This window comes from Haemorhous mexicanus, chromosome 1, assembly GCF_027477595.1.
Source record: "Haemorhous mexicanus isolate bHaeMex1 chromosome 1, bHaeMex1.pri, whole genome shotgun sequence".
Taxonomy (NCBI): domain Eukaryota; kingdom Metazoa; phylum Chordata; class Aves; order Passeriformes; family Fringillidae; genus Haemorhous; species Haemorhous mexicanus.
This window is the reverse complement of record NC_082341.1, coordinates 102,879,723-102,897,248: the sequence shown is the minus strand read 5'-3', so window position 1 is coordinate 102,897,248 and position 17,526 is coordinate 102,879,723. Positions and strand designations below refer to the sequence as shown.

The window sequence follows — 17,526 nt, the reverse complement described above, 5'->3', positions numbered from 1 at the left end:
TTAATTTCTAACGACTATAACTGTCATGCTTGAGTTGGCTTTTCATTCTCTAAAATAGACTTCTTTATGTATCACACCACATTACTGAATACTATTAATCTTCAATATATTTAATACATTAGGCAAAAAAAATTAATTTCTTGTAGGTTTTGCTGCAAGAAAGTATATTTGAGACAGTCATTTTGGTCTGACTTTGCCAGTTGTGGGAAAAAAAAAACCCCACAAACAAACCAAGCCGCCACAAAACAAAACAGAAATTTTGTGGAAATTTAAACCATGTCTCCTGACAAAGGAACTACCTTATGAAACATAGGTTAGAGCCTTCCATTCATAAATTCTTAAGAAGAAGATAATTTAAATTCTGCTGGGTTTTGGGTTTCTTGTTGTTATTGGTTTGGGGGCTCTTTTTCTTTAGTCATCCGCATCTTGCCCACCCTCTCTGCCCCGCCAGTGAGTAAGAGACTGTACAATGGACTTTGATAAGATACTACGAGCGACCCTTTTTTAATATCATGCTGTATGAAACAATATCAATATAATTTATTCAGTATTAGAATAATTTTGAACCTAAAGGATTTCTGCCTTCCCCTATGGCTCTAGTTAGAATGAACTTACTCCATTTTTCAAAAGCAATGCGTATTCAGATTTATGGCAGGAAGACTGCAAGTTGAGGTTGCACATGCTTTCAACAACTCCAATTACCAAATCTTTGGAGCTTCTGAAATATGCAGTCAGGTTCCTTTTCAAAAATTAGGAACATCAGAGAAGTCATGCCACTACAGGGAAAAGGAATCTGAAATGTCATTTGAGAATTAGGTAGCTGTCATGTACTATTAACACTTAAAAAAAAATCACATTTTTTCTTAAGTAAATACTCTCAGTATCTTTTCTATCTCTTCCTCTGCCACCCAAAGGTTTGTTCATTTTGGCATTTCTATGGATTGAAAGTTTTACAGAGCAAAGGAAAAACTCATGCAACAAGTGGAAAAGTTTATTGAGAGAAAAGAGGATGCCTTCATTTTTCCTCTAACATCAAACTGAGTATTTCAGGTAAAGCAAGAAACTTATAGATTTCCCCTAACTTCAGATCTTATTCTGAAGCGTTGTTTTCAGACCCTGAGGAAAAGAACAGGAAATTTAACAGAAATTAAGTGGAGGGAAGATATAACAAACCAGTTTACTTGCAGAGATTTAGTCTTCCCGTTTGAAGCAGTATTACTGAAAATAAAAAAAAAAAAAAAAGAAAAGAAAACAATGGAATTTCAAGTGGTTTTAAAATTTTTATTTTTATTGTCAGTCAGGCAAAGAAATTCTCAGCACCTATCTAATGCAGACTATTGAAACTGTGTAAAAAAATCCAAGTCGCTGAGTTATGATCACTCTACTACAATATCCAGGCAAATCTTTCTTCTACCCTACTCAGAATTACTATGCAATTGATAGTGTTGGCATGTTCATAGCTACCATCTGACACCACACTTTATCAAAATCCTTATAGGGTTACTCAATCTCACCACATAGGGGTGTAAACTACAATGATACTACTGAAATACTACTGCTACATGGCTGAAGATTCTGCAGCACCAGCAAAATTACCTTACCACAAAACCCCACTAAGACTTGCTACTTAAAGTAATGGACTACTTTGCTAAAGACAAACAATGGAGGGATGGAAGGTATTGTCAGTAAATCCAAAATTCTTATGAGTAAATCTAAAATTCAGGGATAGTTTCATTACGGCAATGTATAATTTCAACTCCTAAAACACCTGGAGAGGGTTAGCACTGGAACAGTACCATCATCTGAAGAAGATGCAGTACATTCCATTCATCTTCTTAAAAAATTTCACCTGAGAGGACTGGATGTTGGAAGGAAGGATAACATCATACTTCCTTCTCTAAGTTCAGGTCTAGTGGCAGACTTCTCCTAGCTATACTCAATCAAAAAGGCACAGCTGTGGATTTAGAGCTTTTCCTAGTAACCTAAATGCATACAAGGTATGTGAGAAAATTTTTGAAATATGCTATATGAAAAACAGTCAGTTGTGATGGCCAATATATTGTATTGCTTATTCATTGAGTTTTTCTGACTTTCTAACATAACCTCTGTATTCTTGATACTAGGTCTGTAATACATCAAGAGTAGTAACACTAAAATTATTATTTAAAAAAGGAAAAAGGATAAAAAAAAGATGAAGTTAAACTCTTCAGCTGATTTGTAACGATTTAGTTGCTCTGCAATCTCCACAGCACTCAGTGTTACACTAGAGAGACAGAGTGCATGCAGAACTGACCTGAGCCACAGGAACGCTGGGGTTCAGGGGCCCAATGTCTGTTAGGTGAGACATAAGACACGTCTGCTGTCACCTCTGCGGCATCCCAAGGACAGCACATTTCATGCAGGGAGATAGATTTGCTATGAGTGCTGAAGCCTAGGGAGATCTGAGAAATGTGCATTGCAAAAAATCAAGAGAAGAGAGAGTGAAAGCACGTCATTTATAAAACAGCTTGACTGAGCAAGTAAGTCTGATTACCTGCCCCGCGCCACTATTGTCACTACGGCTCCACAGGGAGCACATTCATTTGTCATTTCCACCGTACTGTATCTCAAGACATACAAGTATTACATCGAATGCATCCCTCAGCAGTTGGCCCGCAGCCTGCTTTCTGGCACATCTCAAATCCATAGATAAATGCTCAGGAGCAGCATGCTGCTCTTCATCACCCTATTTCTAACCTCTTGTAAAGCATCTGCACACAGGCTTTATTTCACCGGCTTCAGGTTTTCTCAGGTTACTCTCCATTACAGATATCTGCGTTTGAAATAGGTGAGAGTGCTCCTTGTGGGACTCCAGGGCCTGCGGGACCCTGCCAGAGCCAGGGTACTGCCGGAGGGGCAGGAGCCGGAGCGAGACAGGGTGGCATAGGCAGAGGGGGAGGTGGAGCGGGGTAGGGTAGCGTAGCCAGAGCGGGACAAGCTGTAGGAGGAGCGGTTCAAGGAGCTGTAGGGGGGGCGTGTAAGTGTGCCGTAGGTGGCACGGGTCGAGGAGTAGCCCAAGCGCCCCTCGGGGCTCCACAATGACCGGGAGGTGGGAGCCCACGTGGAGCCAAAGCGAGTGGTGGTCTCATAGGAAGGGCCCCACTGAGAACCACACAATGAGCGAGAGCCAGAGGTGCCCACAAGCTGAGAGATAGAGCGAGAGGTGGGGGCACAGAGGGAGCGGGCTGTGGGACCTGCCGTGGGGCGCGGCGATGGGGAGCACGGCAGGCAGGCAGAAGCCGAGGAGTCCAAGACCTGAGCGGCAGGAGAGCTGGCAGGGCGGGCCCCCACGGCCACCAGCGAGGCGGAGGTGGGCGAGCACAGGGAGTGGGCCGCGGGGGGCCCGACGGGGCGGGGGGCTGGGGAGCACAGCGAGTGCGATGCCGGCGGTCCCACGGGACGCTGGGGCGCTGGGGAGCACAGCGAGTGGGATGCAGAGGCACTGCCCACCTGCAGCACTGAGGGGGTGCTGCTACGGTCGGCAGCACGGGGCGCTGGGGAGGCCACGGGGGAGCACATGCCGTGGGCTACGGCGGCATTCAGGGGCTGGGAGGACACGGTGGGCACTGGGCCGCACTGAGGCTGGGTGCTGGGAGAGGGTGTGGAGCTGCAAACGACGTGTGAGATGGAGGCACCCGGCACTGAAAGGGGAGTTGCAGGTTGCATGGGATTGCCAATGGTGTGGATTACGGGAGAGCACATGGAGTAGGATGGCGGAGCAGACATAGGGACTGCCTGGGTTGCCCCATTGGGACTGGGGCCACCCATGAAGTGGGTCAGCAGCGCACTCACCGCATTATTCGCGGGGACAGAGACAGAATAGGACATCGGCCCGCCTCCACTTCCAGAGGGGTGTGTGGGAGCAGGACCTGTCTCAAAAACCACGTGAGGCATGGGGGTGCAAACAGGGTTGGATGCCGGGGCTGGCATGGAGCTGTACATGGATGGAGCCATGGGAGCACACGTAGCCGGAGGTACAGTCTCACATATGACACGGAAGCCAGGATCGCCTCCCATCTCAAAACCAGGATTGATGCTTGGATTGAAGCCTTGGTTGCAGATGGAGTTGCATAAGGGATGGCCTGCAGGGAGGTACACAAAATCGTACACAGGCTGTCCCCCTGCGCTGCAGTTTGGGTTGCACACTGGGATACATATATATTCACACATGGAGTTGAAGGCAGGGTCTGCCACAGGGACAGCAGTTCCGGCTCCACCAGAGCAGTTCATGGGGACAGAGCCATTCTCACACACTGGGAGTGACCCATTCTGGCTGATGGGCAGGACACCATTCTGGCCTGCCGAGCAGCACACTTCAGCTTTGGCACATCCCTTGCAGTAGGCAAACTTGTGGCACCCAAGGTTGGCCAGGAGCCGGTGGCAGCCAAGCCTGTAAGGTGTAAACTCCACGATGGTCCGTGCCTGTTGATTGGATGCCAGTGTTCCCAAACTGGAGCAAGACAAAGAAAATAATTAGGACCCTAATCATTAGCACTAAGAGACCTAAGTGCTACAAGATGAGCGTACAAATTAAGTTTGATTTGCTATGACATATTTTAGAAACAAACTGTTATGACAATTTTGTTATTCTTGTCTTTTTCCAAAAAAACCATATTCTCTGTTGTAAAAAGCATGGTGAAAGCTTTTGTCCCAAGAGAAGATTTGGAAGACTCCCATGGCACTTCTGTAATTAGAATTGGAAAAATCATTTGTGGTACTGACTTGAATTCTTAAAAAATGCCGCACCCTTCTGCCTCAAAGGTGTATTTATTGCTTACCATTTCCAGCAGTTCAACAGGGCAGCTTTGTGGAATCCGGTTCATTACTATTCAGTGGGAACAATTCTTAATTTCTTGCCCTCAATACTAGTCATACTTTGTAAGTTCTCCTTGTCATGAAGAGAAGCAATGCATATTAATGAACAGCTACTTTTCCTAGAATGTTACAGCATCTTGGAAGCTTCCAGTTTCCTGTGATTAACCTGTTATGAGCTTAGAATGCATATTGCTATTTCTCACTGTTGTTCTCTAATTGCTCCTATATGTGGTTAGTGCCAGTTCATGAATATTTAGAGGAATTTTATTATAAACTCAATACGATTGTAAGGGATGGGGGACCCAGTTAGTACTTCTTGTAAAGAGAAGTGTGCAGGCAGATATTTGATGCACCCACTTAAATCTTGAGAAGAATGAAGCAGCAGCATTCCTTGCCAGCTTTAAATGATCAGTTTCAAGAGGAGTGAGGCTTTTAATGGAGTCTCAAACTATTAAGAGGCAAAATGTCCTGTTCATGTGCTAAACGCCAAAAATACCAGAACTATTTTCTCTCTCAAAACCTGTTCTTAACTTGCACACCTTAGTCAACCCCAATATTATCCCCATTTCAAGAACTGATTAACTTACTCAATGGTCATTGGCTCTTTGAATAAACCACAGCCTTCTAATGTCATTACACAATTCTTCATATCCTCCTGGAGAGGATTACAGAAGGAGATCTCTGCAGTACATGGTACTTTCAGTCTGGGCTGGCTCAGTAGCTAGTTAAAAAAGAAACAAACACATTTTATGTTTTTTAATTCTTACAAAATTGACAGTGAGGTAAATAAATGGAAGGGAAAAAATTTTAAAGGATTATTAATACTAATTTCTTTCTGATTTGTTTCTATAATCTGTATACATTACTAAGTCAACTGTTTTACTTTAAAAATCACACCAATCTCACTAAATTTTAAAACAAAAGCAATAAAATAAAAGAAAAATGTAAAATATTTCAAGTTTATTGGCATTGTACATAGGAAGTGGCCAATAAGAGTTCCCAGGTCTGTTCCTTAGATCCCAAAGTCCATAATTAAAGTTACTTACCTTTACAATAACAGGTGGTCTGTTGACCACGATATCCCTGCTCACCATCAGAATTTCTCCACACTCTGGGTCTGAGACAGCAACCACTTTCATAATGTTGTGATCACAGAGATAAGGTCCATATTGATTATATGATATACACACCGGAATTTTTTTCACTGTAAAACAAATTTTTTTCTTTTATTTTTCTGAATTTTTAATTAATATTCCTTTTTTCCTTCCTCCAAAAGTTTAACTCACACTTACAACAGCTTACTAAATACTAAGTTGTCATAGCATCTTTGAAAATAGACAAAATTTTTCCTGACTTAGGGTGATACATTGCTGTCTTCCACAATCAGTTTCACAGTTTTCAATTCATCTTTCAGTGAATTTGCAAGATTAATTGTTGATGATGATGATAATAATTATTAAGCAAAATTTGGAATCTTTCCTCCCAGTGTAATTCCTAAAACAATAATTCAAATATAGGCGAATTAAAGCCTCATAAAACAGAATTTTAATATCAGCCTGAAATTTTGTCTTATAATGGTCTGGTATATGAAAGAGATCTTGTTTCTTCCAGAAAAAGACATTAACTATGGAAACAGGCATTTATGTTCTTCTACACATTTCCACTTCCCAGCATATGGTATGCCTAGGTGCTCTGAGCAAGTGTTTTACACTGGCTGATATCTTCTGGCCAAAGAAAACATTGCTTTTCTGATAGACAACTGTGGCTTTATCTTTGTATTGAGTATAGAGTACAGAATTGAAATTTCAGTAAAACAATTTTTTAAACTATCATAAGAATCTCTAAATTGAGAAATTAAGGAAAGACTACAGTTTACCTGTCACCATACATGTAGTATTGACATGGTGCTGATTTTTGAGTGATCACCTTAAAGGGAATTTGGCTGTCGATATTTAACACTGTGCACATCTCACTTCCCACCACTATTAGGAAGTCTCCACAAATCCTAAAAACCAAGTAGCTCCTAAAAAGAGCAGAGTATTAGACACCCTCTTACCTTCCCTTGGACCCAATGTGACATTCACACTGTCTTTCCAAAACTGATCCATTGGGCAACCACTGTAGGTTATAATTTGTGCGCACAAATTAAACTTCAGGGTTTTGTTCTCATTACGCAAATTTTCAAGCAGCCAGTTCAGCTGGACATCTTCACCATACATTGGGCAGTTGGCCATCTTTAACCTCATGTTAATTCCAGAGTCACTCAGAAATGGGTTTTTCAGAGACGATAACTCTCTGTCAATATGACAGTTGGAAGCGTTGCAATACCCTGGGTGAATCCTTCTGTAAGCCCGGTAATAGGCTTCTTTGTTTTTCACAGAACCTGTTGAAGAAGATATATGATAATGAATCTGCTGGAGGCGCAAGAACCCTATTATTATTCTACCCAAATAATAAAGATAATTAAATTTTTTGCTTCTTCTTCCCGAAACCCAAAGTAGCAGGTTGTTGTAGAACAAATGCACCAGATAATGAAATATGAAATACAGCAGACTGAATGCACTGAAGAAAATGAACACCTCAGGGGAAAAAAAAAATAATAAACCTTATTTTACTTTAAGTAGTTAAATATAAAAAATGGTCATGTAAATCTCAAAATGTATGGTTAGTACAAAACTGAAAATTTAACTCTCTAAAAGGACAAGGGTGAATATGAGATGCTACCATTCTCTCAAAAGACAAAATATGCCGTTAAAATAAAGAAACTGTCAATTGTTTTCCAACCAATCAAAAATAAACAAAAATCCCCACAGAGCTTGCAAATGTGCAATCGGCTGTGATCTGCTGTTCATTCCTTTATGCAGTCTTGCTGGTTGAACTCCTGCCTACTGGAATATGAAAATCAGTAATCCATGGCCCAAAGTAATAACAGCAGCATATACTAATAATACATGAATTTAGTAAGTAGGGATATTTTCTTACAGACCTAGTACAAGAAGCAACAAGTAAGATGTTAACCCTAGGTTTAGAAGAATTTGTGGGGTTTTTTAGATTATCTTGAGTCTGCTAATCTTTTAAACTACTTTCAGGGTGAGACCAAAACTTATACATATAAACGGTGTTATTTAAAGGGCTGGAATGCACATCCTGTGAAGAGCAGGTAAAAACTTTGGCTTTGTCTTGTTTGGAGAAAAGGAGGCTGAGCAGTGACCTCATTATTCTTCTTTGCTTCCTGAGAAAAGGAAGTGAAAGGGGAGGTGCTGAGCTCTTTTTCCTGGTGTCCAGTGACAGGAAGCATGGGAATGGTTCAAAGCTGTGCCATGGAAGGTTTAGTCTAGACATTAGGAGCAATGTCTTTATTGTGAGGCTGGTCAAACAGTAGAACTGGCTTTCTAGAGAGGTGGTTGATGGGCCATGTTTGTCAGTGCCTTAAAAAGAGGTATTTAATAGTATGTTTCAACTTTCACTCAGTCCTGACACATAAGGCAGTTGGATGAGATGGTCATTGTAGGTTCTTCCAGCTGAAATTATCCTATCCTGTCCTATCCTGTCCTGTCCTGTCCTATCCTGTCCATTAGTATGTGCTTTGTTTGAATCATCTGAATATATTTAGAAGTTTTAAAATCAAGATCTCTGAAGAGAAAAGCATCTACCTCTTTCTCAAAAATGAAGAGACAATTTCAGATTGCACATTTAAACACAGAAGAGATTACTTTGATACTTTTATATGATTAGCCTGTAAAATTTCCTATAACCCATTTAATATGTTTCATCATACCTAGTTCATACTTGTAAGCTCCAGTGATATCTTCAAATTGCTCACTGCCAACACTTTTGGTGATTAGACGTTGTCCACATGGCCATGTGTCACAGAAAACTTTTGTTCTTTTGGCATTGTTTTGGGAAAGCCAGCCAACATAGTTTGAATTTACTCGAGAAAACATATGATGACCATCATAATCCAAGTCCAGTTCCCCTTCTCTGATGCTTCGAACCCATGTAGGACCACTGCAAGCTGAACCTAAACCAGAGAACAAAAATGTTATAATGCATTGTAAGCCGAATAGTAGGGAAACTCAGCAACATAATCTGAGGAAAATCATTCCAACTATAGTAAAATTACCTCTGCCTGTTTCCAGAGGTGTTGGATCCAGACACTGCCAGTCACCACAGCACTGATTTATATCTCTGCGAGCCATCCAAGATTCATTCCAGCAGTGGTATCGCCTGTAGAATGAAGGAATATACAATTAAAGATGTCTCTTGGATTACCAAATTTAACACCTATGACAGAGGAAAACCATGTCAGCGATACTTTTTTGATCAGCTGAAGATTTTGTATGTCTAAACACTGTTAATGGCGTTTTCGACAGGAGTGGTTTTGTTTGCTTTATATCTCTCAGGCTGGTTCCAGAACCCCAAAGACCTGATTGCAAAGCATGTTTCTTTTAGTAGATAACATGAGAACACAATTCTTTTGTCTTAGTTTAACAGGAATTGAAAGGTTTATATGAATTAAGCAATCCATTACGAGGAACATCAGGAGGCCAACATAGGTATCAACCAAGTGATTATGACTGAAGATAAAAGTCCAAATTAGAGATAAATTTTCCCTATCATTTAATGATTACTTTACACTTTTACAGCTTCTAAGCTTGATGGCCTTATTTTTTTCAGCTGAGAGGGATAAGCAGGCAGCATGGATTCTCACAAGAGGTTTTCCTTTTTTTCTTTTTTGAAACTTTACAATTAGTGGGCTGCCTCTTTAGTAATGTCATGGTTTTGAAATGCATTATTAGGAAACTGAAGAGCATTACCCAGATAAAGAAAGAGATACACCAAAGAGAGACACTGATCTGCTAAAATTATACTGGTTTTCCTATCATGTAATTTTTAAAAGGACAAAAGAGCTTTATATTTTTTTCTTATTTACCATAGTTTGTCTTTGCCACACAGGTTTTTACCAGTAGAGTCAAAAATCTCATTGATACCAAGGGGATTCTCAATTGAGCAAGGAAAACAGAAGCTTGTGACAACACGGCTTGGAATTCCCAAACACCTCATCACTGTAAGAAAAAAAATATGAATGAATAATTACAAATCACAATTAGTTAAGCAAATCCTTCATTATTTTATAAATAATTATCTTATATTCTAATTTGCAGTTCTAGGAATACAATGGATAGGAAGCAATATTTGGGATGCAGCATCTTCAAAATTCTTTTTACTTCTTGAAAAGCAGTTTGAAAAAATGCCTAGCAGAAAGGAATGTTTTTTACTTTTCCATCTTAAAATAAAAACCAAAAACATTCACAAAACCAATGGTTTAAGTTCAGAAATCATTAACCTGATTCTGCACTAATAAAACTATTTTTTTTTTTTTTTAGTAAATAATGTGGTTCATCTAGATTCACCTAGAGGACTTCAATTTAACTTTCTTCATTCAATGTAGAAGCAGGTTCAGTAGATAAATAGTATAAAGCTGGAACTCAGATCTTCTGTTCTGTAGAGCTTAGTGCACTATTGCCTAATCTTTTGCATTAAAAGGAGAATATAGCCTAATGCACTTGTGTTTTGGGGGAGACATTACTATAGATCTTCCTGTTCATAACTTAATGCTTTTTCTTATCATTCAAACATCAACCAAAGCATAAATTTTGGCTCCACAATGGGGTTGTGGTGGTTGTGTTGGTTCTTTCCAGCCCCAAATACTCTATTATTCAGTGATGCTGAACTTGCTCTGTGTTTTAATAAAAGTTTCAGTATTGATAACTGCATAACATAAAGGTCACAGAGAAGATGGAACTACTTTTCTTGGTCTTCAACCTGTATAGGAAAGCAAAAGGTTGATAATAAACACTATATCTGCAGCATGAGAAAAATATTCGATTTCTTTTCTAGTAAAATGCTTGCGAGTGAAATTATTCAAGTAGTTTTTATGGTCAGAAGGTTTTGATTCTTGTTTCCTTTCTTCTTTTCTCTATAAACTAGGTAAGGGACAACTGAAATATCTTACCTGTGCACATTACTGAAGCAAGAGATCCACAGTACCCATATCTGACTGGCCTGCATCTACCACTGTACCACTGCTGTAGAATAGGGACACTACCATTCCAGGAAAATGGCTTTGTTCCTTTCAGGTAATCATTGTTTTCTGGAATCTTCATGATACTGTTAGTGGTATGGCTGCTTATCTAGAAAGAGAGAAGAAAAACAACCTTTTCAAATGGCCAACCATGTCTTCACATTCTAAGCATGTCTCAAAATCATCAGAGATTAGCATTTAAAGTTTAATTTTCCTGTGAATCTGAGCACAGGAAGGATTTCCTCTGCTCGCCTGCTGTGTTAGATTACCGTGCAGTTTGTCCTTCTACAATATAATGAAGTGTGACCCGATCTATTCAGAGGTCTCACACCCCCGCAGATCTTACCATGTGATTCACCACCATGCTGACATGCACGGGGTCATTGCGCCAGCAGTGGTCACGATCAGAGCCGTGATGGTAACTCGCACCCATATCTAAGATCTTCAAGCAGATATCCAGAATCCCATCTTCAAACTAAGGAAAAAGACAATAACATAGGCATCATGGTATGCTGATATTGCTAAAGTACCTTTCTTATCAATATTCCAGTCCTTTTCAATTATATGAGTTGCCCTTTCACCTCTCCTGCCCTTTTTTTTCCTTTTGTTAAATCAAGCACAGCTCCTAATGGTTTGCATGGTATTGCTTATCTTCCTGAAGGAAAACCAAAGGCAAAATCATGTCATTTTTACTTATGTTTGACCAATGGAATAATTTTCCTTCTGAAGCACAGAGTTTGTTTCACCTGTTCCCAGAACATTGTGCAGTTTCCCTCATTTTACTAGATAAAACTTTGTTCCAGTTATTTGGGCTACAGTGAAATTCTCAGGCATTTTGGTTCATGTATGCATAGTCTGAACTGATCTTAAAAACCTTTGCACTACAAATAGAGCATATATTCCTGAAAAAATACAGACCCTTCATTTATCAGTATATGGATGTCATCTATTTCTGAACAAGTGTTAAAAAAATACCTGTCCAAAGTGCCATGGTCGAGAGGTTATGTGCTTGTGGACTCCTTCATACAGTATTCCATGTTCATTCAGAACATATTCTTCTCTATGGGCCTGACTGTCCAAATATACAGGGTCATCTGGAAAAGATGAAAGGCTTTCAATCAGACAAAATGTACCTTTCTAGTACTTCTGTATTTCTGCATCACTGAATCCCTCTTTCCTTTCCTACCTGTTTTTGATGTATACTTTTATGTTAAAGGTTGTGGGCTCTTTAAGCACTCACAGACAATTCATTCCTACTTACAGCTAGATAATATCTTTATTAAGTCTCTCCCTGCTGTAGAACACATTAATGGAAGAGTTTGCAATTTATCTTCACACTAAGCTGTTCTACAAGTCAAACACTCAGCAACATGGAGTTGTGTATCTGATTTAGATCATATCAGCACAGACAATGTGAATATTTGTCATGTAACGATTTTGGCGAGGTCCTACAGACTCCAGAATTGCTTGCTACCTGAGCCAGATCTACAGAATTTAATTTGTATTTTTAACTGTATTATTTTATGATGACAAAACAGTATCCACAGAATTACAAAATGGTTGAAGTTGGAAGGGGCCTCTGGAGGTGATCTGGTCCAGCCTCCAGCCAGTTTCCCAGGCCACATCCAAATGGCTTTTGAGAGTCTCCAAGGATGCAGACTCCACAACCCATCTGGGCAAACTGTGCTAGTGCTCAGTCACTCTCACAGCAAAAATGTGTTTCCTGATGAACAGAGGAAGATTCCCAATACTTTCTATCCTGTCAAGACACTGTAATAGTTGTGGGGAAAAATTTATACCTCCCCCCTACTACCGCTAAAAAAACAAACTGAAACAGTGGCTTGAGACAGTCTTGAACTTGTAGGAAAAAGATTAAAAAGAACAGAATTAAATCTCTCCTTGATTCTAATTGTTTCTGTTACTACATCCTTTATACGCCAGTTAAATAATAATCTTCAACAGTTTTACTCATCACTAGCTATTTTTCTTAAAACAATCTGATTGTCATTAGAGTTCTTACCTGCACACCAAGGGTTAAAAAGGACATAAAAATCTCCAAGACATCGCTGATATGTGTGACCACAAGATGTGATTTGCATATTGAGAATATAACGGCCAATGCAGACATTGGAAGGAGGAAACACGCTGATACTGATGCATTTTGGCTGATGAACTTTGTAGGAAGCACTCCAGCAGGTTTGATCCAGACATCTGCCCATTGGGAAGGTGCATTTTGTCTCATTTGATTCACAGGGTCTGAGGCCTTTTCAGGAAAATAAAAACCACTTCCATCAGACTACTAAACAAAGCACATGTAAAAGGCTAGTAATTTGCTTAGGCATCATTTGCAAGGCGAAGCTCCCAAGGGTGGATTTCTTTTTCACTTGTCACTTCTCTAGCAGAGTGAGAAAACTTTACATATTAGAAGAACTGTCTGATTTAGGGGAAGGTAGTCTCTTCACATGAAATATGAGTAGCTTATGGGAATATGAAGACTATGAAAGAAGTCTTCTGAAGTCTATGGGAAATATTATTAATCAGCAAAGGACTAGGAAAGTCTACAGAGTGTTTGGGAGTGACTACCTGTCTCCACGGTGAAAGCAGCCTGGTCCACGGAGTCATCCCATTCTCGATTTTGGAAGCGAGCATATAAGCTAAAGGCTTGCCCTCTCCTTATTATCTGTCTGTCAGTTCCGAAGAAATGGGTATTATGTATTTGACAGTTGGAAGGACAGTTCAAGTCGACTTCTCCCAGCTCAATAACTGCAGGACAGAGAAAGGAGCACAAAGAAAAAGCCTCATATAATTAAGTTCCCAGTTTTGACTGTGGTTAAGATTAGGTGAAAGAGGAGACAATGATGAAAGACAGAGATAATTCTTTCAAAATTCACTCAAGACTTTATTCAAAATTCAGCAAGACTGAAATTGAGGCATACATCCGTAAAAGATCCTTTGCAAGTTCACCACTTTCCTAGCTTGCAGATGGAAATTTGTCTAACTCTTTGATTTTTGTAGCTGTGCTACCAGTTTCACTTTTTTCATATAGTGCCTCATTGTAAATACCTGATGCTGAAGGCTAATGTTAGTATCTCTACTTAAAAATAGAGATACTAATCAGTATCTCTACTGACTTTGTCAGCATCTCTACTGACTTTGCATTGTAATATTCTCTCCACACATTACAACATGCTGTCTACAGACAGTTACAGTTTTGCACATGCTATCATTTGAGATGTTTGGGTTTGTTTTATAAAAGAAATAAAAAATTAAATAGAATAAGTAAAAAGCTTGATAATGTGTATGTATTTGAAAGCTTAAGTGGCACTCCAAATTATTTATGAAAAAAATAGATATGTATAAATATCTATCCAAGACTTAAAATAATGTTAAACATGCATGCAAATGTCTCGGTCTGCACTCACAAAGTCATAAAAAGGTTTTCAGATATCGTTGAGGAACTTAATGGAGAAGGAAATATTCACAAATTGTGACATTTTAAAATGCTGACAGTCTATCCCAAGTGCTGTGATTAGCTTGACAAAAATCTTGGCTGATTCCCCCTTAGGCGTCCTGCCTGCATATCAGTCATTTCATAGGAGTAATTATGACACTGGTGCCAGAAGGATGGGTGGCAACATTCATCTTTACTTATTTGCATACAACTTTTTATTTTCCAAAGTTCTGCATTCTAATTGAAGATGATGGGAGCCACAGATTCTCAGCAGTTTTGGAAATTGAGTTTACTGATGTACAAAGTCTTGTATATTATTATAATTTTAAAGGTTTAAGTTTGGTCCTGCTAAGCCTACAGAAAAATCTAACTATGCATCTTCTCTAACTACATGGGTACCTACAGAATTAGTATTTAAGGGAAAATAATTTTTCCCATCCAAACCAAGGGTGTATCCATTCAAGGGGAGACTCATAGCTAAGCCCTTAGGATCAGGAAATTTTTAACACAGACCAGTGGAGTTTCCCAGGATCACATCTTGAATTAAATAATAATTTAAATTAATTGAGGAGGGGGTGGGGGCAGGTGGAATAGGTAGGAAGAAGCAAAAAATAAAAAGGTATTTTTTCTGATTTGTTTTCCTTGAATAAAAATAATCTTGTTTCTCATCTAACTATTTAAACTTGGTCATGCATTGGTCATTCAGATTTTCAACAGAGATCAGCAACAAATGCAGAGCTGGGTGTTACCCATGATAAAAATATGCACACAATCAACAATAACCAAAAAAATACAGGAGTGCATTACATCATTATTGCTCATGAGCACAACATACCTGCTGACAAGAACGAGCAACAGAACTCAACTGAAAATCTTATATCTTAATGAGAGTTGTCAACCATAACACAAAGTATTCTGGTCAAACTGAAAGTACTTATAGCACACATGGCAAATTCCTGCGGTCAAGAGCACTGAAAGAACCTGATCCCTGCCTGGTCTCTGGAGGTGTTTATAAACCAAGACAACTACTCTTCATCTACTCAGTAATCCAGCTGAACTGGAACATCAGGGAGCTGAGGTATTACATTTCCCAGGGAAGCTCTCTAAAGTCAGCCCACAGCTTGCTTATCAGATTTAAGTATTGCAACTGGATCACAAACGAGCTAATGATTAATTTCTTAAGCAAAGACAGCTCAGAAAAAATACAAAAGGCAATTCAGTTTCACATTTCTTACTGGATTTCTGCCTCTGGTAGAAACCTGACCATCAATACCAGTCACAGGGTTTTCTCTATCAATTCATATTTTTCCTTCATTCAAGACAGAATACTTCAGGTATTCCTTGGATTATAATTGCTTCTAGCATGAGAATACTGAAAGCTGGAACTCTGTACTAATGCTAGCAATAAAGTTTATTCTTTTCCATGCTATTTCCTATTTTCAGAATTGGCTGTTGTTTCACTAAATCTTTTCCATAGCTTTTTCCTTAACAGTAGTTTTTTTCAAAAGTTGTTTTTTTCCAGTCTCACTAGCTCCACAAAGAACATCCAAACATACAAGTAATCCCTACACAAAAATATGTGCAATTATTTAGGTCTGTACACATGATCATTTAATTATTTCTATTTTCAGTCCTGGTTTAAGGGACATTAAAGTTTCAAGACACTTACCTTCCATTTTTTCTTCTACATGTACTGGAATCTGAAGCACAGTACTGGTGGATATTCCAGCTCCTCAGCAAGACGCCCTGCAAGGTCTGGCTGATCTCCTCTGCCAACCAACCTAATTTCCTCTCAGTAACACTTATATTCAGAACTAAGAGGCCGTCACACGTGTTGCATCAACAAAATACCAGTTTTAAAAGAGGCCCCACCCATGTGTCTACTGATGCTCATAAATGATTCATTTTAACTTCCAGCATTATTAGGGAGAGTCCTGCAGCTGAAGGGAGGGAAGAGATCTTGGTAACCTCACCTATAGCACAGTGCTCTCAGTGTCCCACAGCTTGCCCTGTCTCAAAAATACTTTAAAGCCCGGATGAATCTAAACACATTTCAGGGTAAGCCATTATTTGTAGCCATCCAAAGTTGCCATAAATACCAGCACCTACTGTTCCCTTCTGGCTAGACATCTTCAGACAGCTATGGAAAACAATAAGGAGCACTAGACTAAAGCTGAATTTACACTCTCAGAACATGACAAGCAGTGGACATTTTTAGCATAATGTAAGCAGAAAGCCCAGCTTTCAGACAGTTCTGACCTCCTCCCTCCAAGAGGAGGTCAGAAAAAAACAGTCAGTAACAAACTTTTCCAAATAAATTGTAAAATATGTCGAGAGCATTGAAGTTGACAATAAAATTTAACCTGAAAATTACATAAGTTGTTTATACTATGTATGTATTTATTCCCTAGCACACAGTTTTACAGTTTCTTAGCTTATTCCACCTCCCTTCCCCTGAAATTTTGAAAACCATTTCCAACACTGTCTGTGAACAAAAACCATGTTAATGCTTTAACACAAAATTGGTGCTATTTTATTTAGGTTTCAGGCATATTTAATAAAATAAAAGAAAACAACCACAACCCTGTTCTCTTTGTACTCTCAGTGATGAGTAGTTTAGCCTTCAAATAGGAGACATGGATTGAAATTTCTTCTGGCAAAACCAGAACGAACATGTGCTACTAGTTTCCTCCTATCCTTCTTATGCCTCTATGCCAAGCTTTACTCCATAAGCTATCTTTTGAATCCCTTAAAGTTATTCTTTGGACTGAAAAAACCTAACCCTAAAATAAAACAAAAAAGTACGACAAAGCAAGAAAAACTAAACACAAAAATCATTCATTGACATAGAAAGATTCAGACACAATGACTGAAGTTCAGTGATTTGCATAATTTCCTGGATTCTAGTCAGTGCTTTAAGAAATCATGAAATGAAAAAGCTTAACAAACAGTGAAATAACTTAGTAAGCACAACCTAACAGCTCAGGTATTGTGAAATAACTTTAGAGAAATTAAGGCAAAGAAAAAAAATCAGCACATCAACAGTGTGTTTGGAAGAGAGCAGTTCAAAAGTTTGTATGACTGATGCATATAAAAGTTAATGTAATTTTCAATGTGTTCATATTTTGAAAATTAT

The 17,526-nt window shown here is 39.1% G+C and overlaps 1 protein-coding gene across 1 annotated transcript; it reads right to left on the bottom strand.

Moving 5' to 3' along the window:
* Window positions 1–1,267: 1,267 nt before the first annotated feature.
* LOC132332847 (protein-glutamine gamma-glutamyltransferase 5-like) lies at window positions 1,268–16,386 on the bottom strand. Its single transcript, XM_059857503.1, has 13 exons — window positions 16,060–16,386; window positions 13,523–13,702; window positions 12,960–13,202; window positions 11,915–12,033; window positions 11,286–11,414; window positions 10,871–11,048; window positions 9,788–9,920; window positions 8,978–9,081; window positions 8,633–8,875; window positions 6,911–7,237; window positions 5,901–6,058; window positions 5,442–5,575; window positions 1,268–4,489 (listed from the first exon to the last, which is right to left on the bottom strand). The coding sequence occupies exons 1-13, from the start codon at window positions 16,064–16,066 to the stop codon at window positions 2,803–2,805; spliced, it is 3,642 nt and encodes a 1,213-aa protein (XP_059713486.1). The 5' UTR covers window positions 16,067–16,386; the 3' UTR covers window positions 1,268–2,802.
* Window positions 16,387–17,526: the final 1,140 nt, after the last annotated feature.